General features: G+C 42.9%; 1 protein-coding gene across 4 annotated transcripts in view; it reads right to left on the reverse strand.

Moving 5' to 3' along the window:
• ehbp1 (EH domain binding protein 1) overlaps positions 1 to 16,480 on the reverse strand; it is a 147,346-nt gene that overhangs the window by 61,484 nt on the left and 69,382 nt on the right. For all 4 annotated transcript variants that reach the window (XM_041947114.1, XM_041947113.1, XM_041947112.1 and 1 more), the window contains exons 11-15: positions 11,806 to 11,984; positions 10,884 to 10,932; positions 3,054 to 3,854; positions 1,363 to 1,404; positions 948 to 1,094 (exon numbers count right to left, since the gene is read on the reverse strand). In XM_041947114.1, coding sequence (XP_041803048.1) covers positions 948 to 1,094; positions 1,363 to 1,404; positions 3,054 to 3,854; positions 10,884 to 10,932; positions 11,806 to 11,984 — 1,218 coding nt within the window. The remainder of the gene's footprint in view (positions 1 to 947; positions 1,095 to 1,362; positions 1,405 to 3,053; positions 3,855 to 10,883; positions 10,933 to 11,805; positions 11,985 to 16,480) is intronic.

A 16,480-nucleotide genomic window follows, 5' to 3' on the forward strand; every position in this document is an offset into this window, starting at 1 on the left:
ACCCTCAAATCCGTTGTCGCCACAATTCTCACAAGACCATTTTTTTTTTCTTAACCCCCCCCTCCTCCATTTCTCTGAAACATTTGGAAACGTCACTGAGGATTTGACCACAGTGCTTTCCCGGGGTAACTCCTGGTCCATCAGTGTGCACCCCCCCTCCCAGTATATTATGTTCAGTGGAGCGTGCTCGGTTCAGACCTGGCAATTTCACTCACGTCCTCTCTAGTCTAGTTTGCTTCGGTACAGCGATTCTCACCCCCCTTTACCACGAATGTACTTTTGCTGACAGGCGTTTGTGTACAACATTTACTCAGTGTTCGGGGGAAATTGAGGGGGCAGCAAATTTGGTCGGGATGTCATAAAAATTGTGCAGAGTCAAGATGACCAAGGAGGGAGAAATGCTTATAGACAGAAAAGGGGGCGAGAGGTTTTCTTACAGACACGTTCAGGTTGTGACGTTCAGCAGTCCATAAGAGAGTCTAAGGCGGAAGTTAATAAGGAAAGTCTTCTCTCCTTCTCAAAGCCTTTTCATAAAGTGTGAGGATGAGACAGTTTGGACAGGCTTTTCCAGCATGTTGCAAGTGTAGTGAGCAGTGAATGCAGAACTGTGGAAGTGACATGAGGGTGTTGAAGAGGCTGGTGGTCACTCTATTAGCTGTTCTGGCACACTGTGGTGATGCTGTATAGCCCTCCAGTGCACAGAGCAAAGTGGCAGAGACAGACAACTCAAACTCAGGACAGCTATTAGTTACTACACACAGAAAATGTCAGACAGGCTCAGACCCAGGCTGACCTCAACTGAGTCCTCCTCCGCTGTGATTCCAGTCTGATTATATTTAAAGATGACCTCAGAATTGACCCTGACAGTATCAGGGTGAGCGAAGTCTACAGTTTCAGTACCAGAAAAGTCCATACAGCAGAGACACATGCACACACCACTGACTTACATCGCAGACGTTTGTGCCCCTGGCTGGTGCACTGACGGCTGAGTTGGGGACGTTCTTGTTGCCAGCCTTCATTGCAGCATCTCTGCGGGCCTGCTCCAGGAGGAGTCTGGCTCTCTCTTTCAGCTCCTCCTGACGAGACAGCACCCTCTGTGTGCAACAACAGAGAATGAGTGAGATGACACAAAATAATGGTAATGAGTATAACACAGACTGGGTGCAGTATACTTCAGTTTTTTTTTTCCTCATGAGAACATATCCTGTAGGCGCACATTTTGGATATAAGAAATGAGTGCTTCTAGACTCCAACACACTTTTCTGCAAGTTTATGGAGGAAAAATGTGTTTATGGCTGAACAAAAGGGAGAAAATAAGTTTTTTGTTTTCCACATATATGCTCTCATCAAAGTTGTACTCACCTTCTCAGCAGGGGGACTTGATACAGGGGCAGGTGTTGGCTCCTTTGAAAGAGGAAATACAACATTAAATACAGGTGGGTAGCCAAATACCAAAAATACCTGTGAGAGTTAAAGGTTTTAAATCAAGTATTTTGTTAAAACAATGCAAGAAATATATTTTTGGACTGTTAATGTTGTCTCTAAAATAGGATTCTTAACTAATCAATTAGTTATTTAGTCAAATATGATTCCAGAATAAGTGACATGCAATGGAAATGACTACTGAGAATTTTATGAAGAGCAGCAAGCTTTCACATTTCTTTCTTGTATACTGAGCAGGTGGAGACAGAAAAGAATTAGGACAAGTGGACACATATGTAGGAGCAGGATATATTTCCCATGATATGCGGGGCCTTCACTTTTGGCATTGTGGGGCCGACCTACAGCCAGGCTCACCCCTGTCTGGGTCCACTGGTGTGGAGAGCATGACGGCTTTGACAAGAAAGCAAAACACACCTAGCTCAGAATTTTATCTGCGAGGTAATCCTGGCTGTATTATGAGGGGGTGCAAACAGAGCTTTAACATTTGGCTTAGACAGAGGAACATTACAACCAAGCTGTTTATAACACTGAAACATGTTTATCCTTTCACCAAGTCAAATCTGGCCTGGGTGCATCCCGCTAACTAGATAACAGCAGATCAAAATGGGGTGTCATAGCTGTCATAACCCCCCTGCTACCCCCCGCCTGCCCTGTGACCTTTCGACTTGTAAACAGGAAGCGGTAATCTGGGGTTAACCGTCGCAGGCAGCAATGTATTCAATGCGTGTTTGTGTGTGTGACTGTGTGCACGCACGTATACAGGTGTGTGCCAATGCGTGTGTGAGACGAGATGAGGTGTGCTCTGCGCAAAGCGTCGCCACGCCTGAGCAGTCACGGCACCAACTGCCATCAACTGAAGGGATGAGAAATATAATGAAAAATATAATGAAATGTCAAAGCAGGGGGTTCTCCTGGGTGCCTTCTATAGTCGCCACATGTTAAGGGCCCGGCCTGGATGCGTCTGGGTCTCGGCAATGAGACAGGTGACGACAACATCTAATGCAGAACGGGAGAATTTCGGTACGGTCATCTCTGCAATGGCATCAATGAGGTCGGGATTTGAAGCTTAGCGAGCGCCAGGAGGGAATGAATGTTCTACGCATCCTCTGTCTTATGACTGATGTAGCTGTGGAAGTTTCAATCAAAGCCAGGGTGCAAGGATAGAAACCTGAACAATCCATTTAGGGGCCAGGCAGGTACCTGCTGTCAGAATCTTAATACCGGACTTAAGTAGCAAGATGTGAATTAGTCTACATCAGACAAACTGATCCAGAGGTTGTTTAAGGTACAGGATTTATCATCAGCTGTGAGATAGTTGTATGTATCTCTTACTGAGCCTTAAAGGACATGTTTAAACTCAAAACACTGTGTAAACACTGAGAATATTCTGCATCCCTACAATTAACGGGGCTGCATGCGCTGTTTTTCTTCTCTTTTTATTAAAGTCCAGTGATTAATCAAACCTAACGTATAAAAACATCAATTATTCGTATATCAAAAAAGTCAGCTCTCACAAAGTGATAAAATGAAAATTGTTGCACTTTTGAAGAGACGTAGCACTCTATATGTATTTACATGTTCAGTGTGTGTTTACTCGTCTGGGTGTTTACCTGTTTGGGAGGCGTGTCTGTGTGGTTGACAGGGGGGGGGCTGATGTCTGAGGCGGGCTCAGACTCTGAGTGACGCAGGCTGGCCCTCTTCTTCTTGATGAGGTCAGCATCCCTGTTGTAGGAGAAGCCCAGTTTCTGGTGGGGTGGGGAAGAGGAGGCGGCCCCTCTCCTGGTGGGAGACCCTGGTTCTGTGCTTCCCTCCCTTCTTTCCTCTCCCACCTCATTCTTTTGCTGTCTTTCCTTCTCCATCTCTCTCTCCACTCTCTGTGGTAACTCGCTGAGGTCTAAAGTGTTAGCTTTGAGCAGATTCCCCCTGTCTTCAGAGCCTGAAGGTGTCACGTGGGTCGTATCTGTTGCTGTGGTGGCTAGTGCTGTGCGTGGTGATGGGACAGGAGGGGAGGACTGTAAAGGCCCTGCTGCTGTCAAGCTGGCCGCTCCTACTTCGGCCTTCCAAGCTGGCTCCATCACCTCTTCCTCAGCGGCTTTAGTGCCATTAGATTCACCAACAGCAGAGGCAACGGGCTGAGAGTTAGCCTGGCGGTGCTGCACGTCGTTGAGTTCAGCATAGAACTTGTCCTGGTCTATGGAGGCGTTAGTATCCGTTTCAAAGTCGCCCACCTTGTAGGTGCTCCGACTGCTGTTGGCCTCTATCTGCACCACGTTGAGTTCCTCGCCGGAGAAGTGGGCTCGGATCTGGTACAGGTAGGTCATTACTGTTAGCTTGTCAGGAATGGCCAGCAGCACCATGTCTGATGGTTCCAGGAGACGGGAGATACCTAGGCTCGCAAAGCCATCATATGCCTGTCAAGAAAAGACACATGAGTGAACAAACTTTCTAATACAGACTCAAACTACAGCTGAAAGAAAATGTTGAATAATGGAAACAGTATGTCCCATTTCAACAAGGACTGAGAGGGATGGAAGGGTGACAATACTTGATGAGATAGAAGTCTGGTTTCTATTTCAGACATAGGCTGCATTGGTGCATGGCGCATTGTATGCACGATCCATGTGTGTATGTCCTCATGTGTGTTTGTGCATGAGAGACACCTTTGGCATGACTGCTGACAGGTCATGTCAGGGATGGTTGTCCCTGATAAGAGACGCAGATACCCCAAGACAGAGCGCTTAATCCCAAAGTGTGTGTGTGTGTCCTTATCGCTCCCCTACATCAACCTGCCCACGCTCTCCGTCACGCGTGTAATTGGTCTGATTAGAGTCTGATGAGAAAATACAGGTTTGATTATCAAGCGACACACGAAACCCAATCCCCCATCACCAGATAGACTGAGACAGAGAGACAGAGAGAGAGAAGGGATGAAAACCATTATCGCAGCCAATGACAGGTAAATAAATAGATTAACAGCGCACACACACACACACACACACACACACACACACACACACACACACACACACACACACACCCTACCCATCCATCTCTCCCAGGTATCACAGCTTGTATCTGGCCTGCTTGATAGTGTTGATCTAATTCCAACCTGTTGCAGCGCTCGTTTGTTTCACTGCCTCAGTAGATCTCCCCAGTCTATCAATCTCCCCCTCTTTCTCTCCGTCTCCCTCTCTGACTTCCAAACCCTTCTCTGTGTTTTTTTTTTTACCTTTATTTACCCTGGGGATTGTTTTGAAGAGCCTGTTTAGTCTTTTTCAGCCCTGTCCTCCATCAATATAAGTCCTTCTTTCTCCTCCTCCACATATTCTTACCATTATTTATCCAGAGAAGGGGTCTACTGGGGATATGTAATTTTCCATTAAACACCTGCTTTGCATTCATCCAAAACTCCCGGAGCTTTATTGTGAAACTGTCTCTAAGTCATGGCCAGTGAGCAACTTTAATTTTAAAGATGGGTTGAGCGCTTTGGCCAAGGGTACTTCAACTGTAGCTTCTCCAAAAGACACTGGGTGTGTGAGCTGTGCCTGTAGTCACTCCATGTTTGCTACTTAGTGCAGTTCCCACAATGGAATAAAAAACAGTAGTGTCAGCAGCATGTGGACAAATTTTTTCTTCTTCAAGTGTCTGAGACAAAGGGAGCTTTCTGAGAGCAAAGACAACAGAACATAGCTGAAGAAAGACTCAGTAATCTTCTGCTTTTCAGTAAAACACATCTATATGGTCATTTCTACTGCACACCTCCTGTTTGCCATGATGGCCAATCTCTGAATGAAATAAGACAAACATGGCCATTGCTTGAAAGGAGTCTTCTACTCTGTGATGAGACAAAAAGTTACTTGGAAGATGTTCCAGTTATTTACATACACATGAAGGGCATCCTTGCTCTGTATTCAAACGTGACAGAAAGAATGAAATGCAGTCGGATCAATCGATCGCCTACTTTTATGGTGGTGCTACAGGAGAGCCCACGTTGAACTATTAGTCAAAACCCACACCTCAGCTATCTACGGCGGGATTGATGTAATCCCTTTGTGTCATGTATGAAAATTATGATCATTTACAAGCGTTAGAAATCTCAACTTACTTCTCACTGCACAGCTATTTATTGAGTGCTTATTAAAGTGAACAAGGAAGTGATTTTGGACACAGATCAGAGAAGCCTTCTTAGCAGCAGCAAATCTTATTTCTCCAACTGTATTTGTTTCGATGACACAGAGAAAACTGGCGACAAGAGAAGAGAAGCAGAGAAACACGAAGGTGGTTTAACTGAGAGATGTTTCTCAATTTACAATCAATTATGATGTCTTTTGTTCGGAGGAGTCTCTTTCACTCTCACCTCTTTTGTCCCTTTCTATTGATGGAAAGTATGTGTTTGTGCTTGCAGAGACAAGGCAGGAAGAAAGAACTGACGGCGGGAAAAAAGAAAAGGGAGAACAGAGAAGAGTTTGCCTTTACAGCGAGCCTGTTTAAGTTCCCCCCCTTCCCCTGGCAGAGAGGCAGTGTGAAAGAAAAAAGAAAGAGAGAAAAGAAAGAAAAAGAATATGGGGAATAAGAGGGCCTGATTGGGTTTCTAACAAGTATTCAGGGGAGCAAAGTGTGCTTACATTGTTCCCCTCTCGCCCAGGGTAGGCTGTGAAAGAGAGCGACAACTTTGCTGCTCAATAGAGACAGAATGAAAGAATGAAAGAGAAAAGAGTGAGAGTGGGAGAACGTGAGAGCTGTATGAGGTGGAAGGAGGGAGGGAGGCTCTCGAGCTGGGTTTTGTTTCAGGGTCGGTGTTAGTCTTGACATGCGCTGCAGTCTTTTTGACCTCGGTGTCATGATTTATTCTTTCTATATCTTCTCTTATGGCCAGACGAGCATGGAGCATGTCACACTGAGACACTGATGACTATTGAAGGAAGACCTGTTACTTTAAGGTGAATTGTTTTTTCTGTGGTGGTAGCCTATAGCTTGTGCCCACCGCAGCTAAAGGATAAGGATGGCAATATTCTGTATATCTTTGCTATTGCCAAGAAAACCCCAAAATCAGCAACAGGCTGGTCTGTCTCAATACTTTCTGATTTCCTTAGCCCGTCTGTGGCTCAGACTAAAAACGTAGCTCATGAAGAAGAAGAACAGAGCTCTATGGCACAGAGTCATAAGATACATCAAGGTTTGGCTGCACAGACAATACTTGTTAGTAGTGTCAATTCATTGTTGGCTTTGGTCTTTTTGTGGGATTTGTCGACTATAAGAAACATCACTAAATTTACACCTTTGAGCTTCAGTTATTGAAAATATTCGTATTATTTACTTCTGATAACACACAAAGGACAATTAGCCTTTTTTAACCCTAATTACTAGAAAATGAAACTGTATTACCTGGCAATCCCTCAGAGGAGTTGAACATACATGGTACGGCTGGGCAATAATTCATTATCATCAAATTATTGTCGTCATGGTTTCCTCACAAAATTTTGTTACGATCCCAATTCACAAAAAGCAAATGCTGTGTGAAACATAAAGAAAGCAGAATGTGATCTTTTGCTCATCCTTCTTGACATATACTCAACTGAAAACAGCACAAAGTCAATACATTTAATGTTATCTGCTCATTCTGAATTTGATGCGGCAACACGTTTCAAACACGTTGGGACAGGAGCAACAAAAGACTGAACGCTCCAAAAACACCTGTTTGGATCATTCCACAGGTAAACAGGTTGATTGGTAACAGGTGATAGTATCATGACTGGGTATAAAAGGAGCATCGTGGAAAGGCTCAGTCGATCACAATCGAGGACGAAGCGAGGTTCACCACTTTGTGAACACATGATTGGATAAAGGAGATTACTACTACAAACAGTCCTTTTATAAATGATGACCACATGTTTTATTTATGTTTCACACAGTGTCCTAACTTTTTTTGGAATATGGCCTGCGTATAAATGAACAACTCCAAGCAAATTATAATCCAACACTATTATATAGGTTGCTGAAGTTTGGTTTACATGTATTAGTTGCTTTGTCTGTTGTATTGCAAGCTTATTGCAATCAACTTCTCTTATTTGTAATTTTGCAAACATTTTTAATATTTTGACATATAACCTTATCAAAAAATTACTCTTACAAATCGAAATGATTTCAACTATATCAGCGAGCCCCGTGCTTGGTTAATTACACGAATTACCGATCGGTCGAACTGATCCTCTTTATTTCTCCAAACAGATTAAAACAACATTTTTGTCCAAAATGAATATCAAGTATTTTGGAAAATATCTAGTTTTCTCACTTTCCATCAGCCAACTGACAAAGCTTTTGGTCTGGACTAAATGTCAATGTCGCCTGCCCCAGGCCGCTGCTCGCTGCTACCCCTCCACTCCCTCTCAGTGACTGACAGCTATCTATCGTTGTCAATCACCCACCTCCTCCCCTCAGCCCAACCCCTCACGGTTGTGCTCAGGGAGCTTTAGCCTGGTGCTACACTATCAGATGGCATGACAAATGACTTCTCTTTGGCCTCATTACACACGCACACGTACATGCACACACACATGCACACACACACACACTAAACAGACAAGACTGAGGAGAAAGACAGAGAAACACAGAGGTGATCTCAACAAATGTGGACACATACACAATCATCATACATACGTACATCCATTGATAACAGACCTTTTCAAAGGCTGTAAATGTTCTAAATATTCACTTCTCTCTCTTTTTTTCTGCCCTCCCCCAATATTGATTGTCCTTATCTGTCATAATTCAGCACAGTCTGAGCTCATTGCAATCACTCTTCACAGATAGACTGTGAAAGGAGGAGGGGGCAAGTCTATCAACTCGCCATGAAAAGCAGAGATGGTTGTCGTTTATACGCATTTCCATTTCCATTCAATAAATTCTATACATTCTAATAACTCTTTATGAGGCAACTCTATACAACACTGTGGACCAGCAGTGTCTTTTCTATGCCATCTTTTCTTCTGTTCTTCATACATTTTGATATCCTCTTAAAACATTTCTTTCTTTATTGCTCTTCCTCTCATTTTTCCCTCCTCAGTCTGTTTTTTGTTGCTTGCTCTTTAAGATCCTGAACCTGCCACACTGTGCCTGATGTAAGCAGTTTCTCATGAGCCCCCTTCTTTTGTTAAAGACCTTCAGGGTGCTACATGAAACCACACAACACATTACTCCTTTTTCCTTTCACCTGAACCTACTGGCTTTCATAATCACAGTCACCTATAACACCAAGTGTGATTCATATATAATTACTGTTCATTCTCTAGAAAAGTGGTACAGTCAAATGTTACTATGAAATATGTAAATGTGTTGGCAGGTAATTTTTGGATTGTTTACCAGTTGTTCTTGGGGTTAGGGTTAGGGTTAGAGTGTGTAACTGTAGTACAAAGACTCACAGTGAAAAAAAAAAAGACATCCAACTTTTAAGAAAAATTTCATGCTGTAGGATGCTTCTGGAAAAGGAAAAAAAATAAATCAGGCCATTCACAATTCAACTTGTCCTTACTTAACAACAAATGGACATACATTCACCCACCTTGCTTGGCATATCACAAATGTTGCTTACATACATATGTACCCCAGATTCTTTAGGGCTTCATTAGGGTCCAATATAATCCACTGAACTATTTTCCAGATGCCATTTTACTTTTCCCCAAATTGTTCTCATTTCTTTGAATTTCTGAATAATGTTTATCAGTTCAGCACATTGTGTCACTAGAGAGAGAGTCTAATCATGTGGTGGATGAACAAAAATCTAAAAATTCAATAAGGAAATATTCTAAATGTAATTAATATCAACAAATTTGATGTGAAACAACCTTGCACAATGTTTTATCAACTGCACCTACTTGTTTATGACCCTTGACCAGAAACTGACTCCACACATGCAGCCATGAAGTGTTCAACAAACTCACATGTGCTAATCTGTCTGTGGGCCCTACTATATGAACACTTTTGCATCTATCTTTGTAATCTTTGTGCACAGCAAAGGAGCAGCCCGCATGGCCAAATGTACATCAGCAGCTGGTGTAGATCTTTAGAGGAGCTGGTCGCAGCGTGCTGGGTACAGTGCTGGTGCTATTCACCAGGTATCACCTTCTACAGCATATTCCCATATTACTTATATCTAACCAATTTCTTCAGGGCTACTTGAGCACCTGGAGGGGGGTGAGGGGCAGTTAGCAGATATGGGATTGGGTCTCTCCCTCTCCCTGCACTATGGTTATTGTCAACAGGGTAGCATTCATGCCTAACAGGGCCACCAGAGGTTATCGCTGCGCCAGAGTGTGTATGAGAAGAGGAAATCAAGCTGCAGGAACCCGACGCATATCGTTCTGTGTATCCCTCAGGGCCAAAGAGGGGACAGGGCGCCTGTGTGTGTATACTTGCGTGAGTGTGTAGTGGCAGAGCGAAAGGGAAAAACACCAGCGTGCATTTGTGTGTATGGCAAAAAGTAAATGTGCACGCAAAGAGCCAGAGGGAGAATGTGTGCGAGTGCACACCTCCAACTGTGAATGTGCAGATATGATGGCACAGGGCAAGGATGAAAATAGATGTGAATGGGTTATTCAGTTGAGCTTTAGGAGTAAGTGCATATGTGTGGGTTGTAATTTGTTACGAGAGCAGAGGAATAAGAGCTAAGGGTCAGCAACACTCAAGCCAGCATGGACTAGAGTTAGTGCACACACATTCATACCCCCTCGTGCACACTGTTTTACACACAGACGTAGAAACTAAACAGGATAATTAACACATGACAAATATGTTCTTTTTATATAGAAACCAACATCAACACACACAAGGCAGAGGCAGTTTTGTAAGCTCCCAGCAGGCAGCTGAGTTAAGATACCATCTCACCTCTGCCAGGTGACTAAGTTATGCTTCGGGCACACATGGCCACGAACACACATCACAGCAGGGGGAACGTCTTAGGAACACAGTCATTATAACATGCTGGCTGTAGTGTATATGTGTGATTGTGAGTACATGCATTTCCCTGGCTTCATGTGTTTCCACCCTCCCCCATCAAACGATAAAGCACACACACACACACATATTTGTGTTTCCATTACATTCATTTCCTGGACAATTACTCTTACCATAACCACTGCTTGCCTAACCCTAACCCTAATGTAAACCCATTTCTTCACGTTAAAACTTGTTAATTTACATTAAAGAGACTTGCGTTTTACCCCTATAAAGGAAGGCGAGACCCCACAATGCGACTGTGTAAACAGATATGTCTCCCTGCAACATGAGTAATACATGGCCATGTGTGTGCATACATGCGCACGCACGCACACGCGCACACACACACTGTCCAGGGATTAATGGCCGATCTCTAAATAAGGCCAAATGGAGATGTGGATGGGAGGGTGCTAAGTGGTGTGAAGGGCCCAGCGGTGGCTGCCTCTTACCTTTTTGTTGTTTTCTTTAATATCCTGAGGATTGAGCGACTTGTAGTCTCTGGAAGAACAGTGGGGAGGGTCGGAGAGGAGGCAGGCAAAGAAAAAAAGAGAGAGAGAGAGAATGGGAGACAAGAGAGAGATAGCGGAGAAAGAGTTGTGTTTAAATATGCATCACATGTAATGGCATTAGAACTGTAACATGCAATTTCATAGCAGTGCAATCAACAGAACTAATAGAGTGGAAAATATGTAAAAATACACACCAGAGTGCAAAGGCACACAAGCATAAACACACACACACTCACACACACAATCACACAGACACACACACACAGGTGTACATAGAGCACGATTTTGATAAATGATCTTCAGGTCTGCTCTCTTGATGGGGCTGCTGCAGGTTTTCCATATATTGTACTTTTGAGTGTTAAATACATTCAATACTAAACATTTAAGGAATCACACACACACACACACACACACACACAGACTGAATACTTAAAATCTTCACAAAGGCTTAAAAGTACACACATACAAGAATGACGAAATGAGTTACTGCCACAAACATGAAACTCTGTATTCAAATATAAAAATGGCAGATTGAGTCTGCATGCATGAATACGTACTCAACTGTCATCTAAATCAAACACACAGACAGAAATGATGGATACAAGGACACAGCATGGTGGCAGGTCAACTGTACGAATATGATGTCAAGCTACTAAAGGAGGCAAATGAGAAGCGTCTCCATTGAATGTGAACACAGACTTTCACCTGACCTTCTGTGGTCTAAAACTTTTGCTTCTTTATTATTTAGTTTCTTTCTCAAGCAGTCAATGATCTAGTTTCCATCAAAAGTTGACTTGCCATTTTTAAATATTGCGCTAATATTGGGAAAAACATTCGCTTAGCGTGTGTGTGTGTGTCATACATTATGTCAGGTCTGAAGTGGTGCAGCAGGGCGCAGAAAGCCAGCCCATTCCTCCATGAGGTGGTGAAGTTGGTGATCTTCACCCCACGGTAGTTCTTGGTGACCTCGCGGCACCAGGCCAGCAGAGACTGGCTTGCGTTGGGCTTCCCTCCCAGAACCGGGCTCGGGACGGGGCTGGGCTGCAGGCAGAGAAGAGAGGGAGGAGGAGGAGGAGGGTATAGAAAAAGGTTTTAATCTTTTGACTCATCTCATCTTAACAATATGAAGTACATAGATGCAATGTGCTGATCTCCATTTCATAAAAGAGGGTGTTTTTTTGGGATCACACAAGTTCAATCACTGTAGACTCTTAAAGTGGCAAGAACAATCAAGAGTAATACAATTTTTTAGATTTCATCATGCACACTGGAAAGGCACTTCATTTCCTAAAGCAATCTAAACATAAATTACTTTAATGTGTTTTTTGCTACCAGAGAATATTACAAATCCTGCATACGTAGTGCAAAAAACTAGGGTTTGTCGTAATGGTTATATTTTTAAGATTGTCCACGTTGCTACTTCCTCCATGTCTGAGCGCCTTTCATTATTTATTTCTCAATAAACCCTTTTACTTAGCAACCTCCACCCATCCAATTAGCTTGCTTTACTGACATAATGAGCCCACACACGCACGTGCACGTGCACGCACACATGCAGACACGCACCACAATGAAGGGTCATGCACAAAGCAGCGTATGACCGTGGATAATGTAAACATCTTATTAATTAGCTCCGCCTTTGAAGTCTTATCTGGGTCGAAAGCTTTCACCATTAGGAGCCTTTCCTCTCCCAGACTCCAAATCCCACAAATCCTTGGTGGCGTGGAGACACTGGTCTTCCTCTGACAGCCAGCAGAACCAATGCTATTCTGATTATTCAGCTGGCTATTCACTAATCTGGTTATGGAGCGACAGATACGGGCTAATTCTCTCAGATCATTTTGGAGAGAAATGGCAAAAATGTCACTGAGATTTGATTAAATTCATTAGAGGTTGGTGATCAAAAAGACTATGAAATGTGTTTGAAATCCAAGTGTATATTACTATTGTGTGCAAGACAATGACATTAACAGATGAGTAATATACCAGATTTCCTTAATTACATGGTACTATATATCAATATACAATATCAAAACACAAAAGAAGATTGAATTGTCAATACCAGTAAATTAAAAACTTCAGGAAAATACACAGTGTAATTTTGCTAAATGGCATTCAATCTGCTTTACTAAACCATATTAAAGACTTTCTGTCTAGTTAATATGACTGAACATAGTACCAGACTCCAGACATCAGGCCCTGCAGTTGTCATGTCGACTCTATTTTGATTGTGTACCTTCTTGTACAATATTGGCTTAGATGGCAACAGCACTATGTAAATTTCACCATCTGATGTTTAATCTCACTACATGGGACCTTTACTTAACCTTTAGAAGTGAAAAGTGAAATGAAGACATGTTATTACACCACCTGATATTGACCACCATAACAAGACTACCCAGTTTTTAAAGACATACAGTGAAGGCCTTGAGAGAACACAGCTCACTGCAGTGTGACAACCGGAGCCCTGTAACAATGCTTGTGGTGGCCAGCCAACCCCCTCTGTTGGTGGATTATTGTTACTGCAAGTACAGGGAAGCCACAGACTTGATGGGAGCCAAGACAAATTGTCATCACAAATATGGGGAAGCGGTATCATTAGGTGATGGTGGGACGACTTCAGCGTGTTTAAGCCTCTTGCAAAGCCATGACAACTTGGAGAAGGTTATTCAGGGCCGTAGAGAGGAAAATAAAATGACCCTTTGTTTCATTTGGAAATTAAAAAGTGATGTAAAAGATTGACTTGACAATGTCGCTCCAAAGAGAGAGATGCGCTAAAGCTTAATGCTGAGACCTACATGTGTACAACCACACTTATCAATTCCCATCCTAAACTAATTTTAAGACTGTCTGAACCACAACTTAACATCAATGCTGTACGCTTTTAAGCCTGTGACGAGATTAAACGTGTCACCCTTTAGATTTTTCGTTGGCCGTGCTGTTGACGCTGTTGAAGAAACGAAAAAATAATTGGTTTGTAATGTCAACAGGATTAAACAAAAGAGTGGCACTCAAGCAATATTAGCCAGTTAGCCCAAATCTATAAGTACCTGGATGTGTCTTACTCTTCTATTGTTGTAGTTTAACCTGTGACCATGAGCCTGGAGCCTGCATGAGATGCCACAAGGGCCAAACCAGATGAAAGAGACTGGAGGCCATCTCTAATAGCAACTCCTAACCTTTGCACCAGTGTGTGTGTGTGTGTGTGAGAGAGAGTCATGCGGGCCCCTACAGCAGTCTCAGTACAGGGAGACGGTAGCGGGAGCCTGAGGGGCGGACACTTGACATTTCCGGCTTTAAAAGAGGGCCTTAACCTTTCCCCGCAGCTTCTCCAGACACGTTTTAGGCAGCCGCGACAATGCCTGCGTGCCACTCAAACAAATGGAAAAAGAAAAAAAAAAGACGAAGAGAAATATAGAGATAAAAAGTCAGAAAGTCAAAACCGATTATAACATGGCCGCTATTACTGTATGCGGACAAAGGAGAGAGGTCGATGTAAACAAGGGTTCCCCATCAAATAGTTTTAATTTATTTAACATACTGACTAATGTAATATAATGTGGGTATCCTGACCTTAAAAGAAACATATACATTTCTCTACATTTTCCATACACAAGCACATACTCTTGGCTGACTGAACAAAACTTGCTTCTCCAGTCCTCTGCTTTTGCCAATATTTTTGTGTGTGTCAGTAAGAAAGTGTGTGTGTTTGTAGTTCCAGCGTGGAGTGGTGTTCCTCCAGGCCTTCCCTTTCTGCTTTTTCAAGTGATGGTTGAAAGTAGCTGTCTAATTTGGCCGCTCTAATTACCTTGGATTAGAGACCAGGTGCTATTAAAGCAATTAGACACACAGCACACTCCAGTGCCGCAGACCCTGCGCCCTAGCCGGCGGAAAACACACACACTAAAATGCACACCTGTGTAACACGGCCAGTGGAAAAACACATACATTAGCCAGTGTGACACACAGACTATAAGGCTCACCCCCCACCTATCGACATACAGGTGTCTGAGCCACAGGAAAAAAAACACACACACAAATAAACATGTACCACAACATGCACTTTAAAAGATAAACCCCGCACCCCAACTTTCACACACATAATATGTTACTGAAAACTTAATAGTCAAGTCATTTTTATTTATATAACCCAGAATTTTTTGCATCAAGGAGTTACACAATCTGTACAGCCTACAACACCATCTGTCCTCAGACCCACGATTCAGATAAGGAAGATCTCAGGAAGAGAAGCTGGATATGGGCAGATGAGTGATAGACATGCATGTGCAAAGAACTAAAAAAAAAATCAATTTATACAAATTTTGATAACATAAATACAGTAATGTGTAGACTGTAAAATATAAGTAAAGAGTATGGATCCAGGAGGACTTTTAGGAGCTTCAGGTGTCACCAGATGGTCAATTTACTTAACTTTAAAACCCTCAGTTCAACCAAGCAAATGTGTCATTTCAGAAATACATGTGTGTCACTGAGAATGATTCTTTTCTTCATTCCAGACAAACCAGTTTTCAGAGACATGGAGTTCATCCGACAACAGCTGCAAGTGACTGGCAGTGACCCCATGTTCATCACAACCCGACCCAATGTAATTTTCTCCTTTTCCAGATAAAGGTTTACAAATGCATCTACGCACTCAAGCTTTCATATCCATCAAATATTGAACAAATATCATATCTTCTCTTACTGGAGCTGGCTGTATTTCCTTAAGACACAAACACGGGAGGAGTGAAATTTTCATGAGGAGCAGAAATGCACCCTGACTTATCAAACAGTTTGCTGTCTTGCCTAAAGGAAGGTGTGCACATATATGTATTGTTTGTGTGTGTGTGTGCGTGAGTGTGTGTGTGTTGTCTTTTATCTGTCTGTGTGAATGTCACTGGATGTGTGTGTGTGTGTGTGTGTGTGTAACACTGACACAGGCATGTAGCTAGCTCGGCTCGAGGGTAGGATTAGCGGAGAGCATTGCCTCGGCCCACAAACATTCCATATTAAAAAATGAAAAGGCAACCTTCATTACTATCAGTGGCACATAACCTCCCCTCTTCCTCCTTCTCTGCTACTATTATACACAGCCCTAACAGGCTGGGCAAAAAATACAAGCCACTGACAAGAGATTCCATTATTCCTGATGCCTCAGTGTCAACAACATATATCCGACGGGGCAAAGGAAGAAAAAAATGGAAGAAGGGAAAAGGATGTGAGAGAGAAAGAAGGGGGGTTAAGCTCACTACAATGCCTGAATGACAAGATAGGAAGAAACCTGGGAAAGGAAGCATCCAGGTTCCTGTTGGTGCTGGTGTCAGGAGGAGGATTTTTGGTGTCAGCAATGTGATTTTGGGAGGACAGAATGTGATTCCAGATCATGGGCAAAGCGGATGAACCATGATATGGAAAATTAAAAAATTGTCACAGGCAGATCTTAGGTCTTAAGTAAAAGAACAATTCTGTAGTGAGGCTAGAAATTGTTGCTTTTAGATTCAGGCAGTATGCCAATATCTACTGTACTGTATAAGAGC

Source organism: Chelmon rostratus, chromosome 11 (genome assembly GCF_017976325.1).
Source record: "Chelmon rostratus isolate fCheRos1 chromosome 11, fCheRos1.pri, whole genome shotgun sequence".
NCBI classification, from domain to species: domain Eukaryota; kingdom Metazoa; phylum Chordata; class Actinopteri; order Chaetodontiformes; family Chaetodontidae; genus Chelmon; species Chelmon rostratus.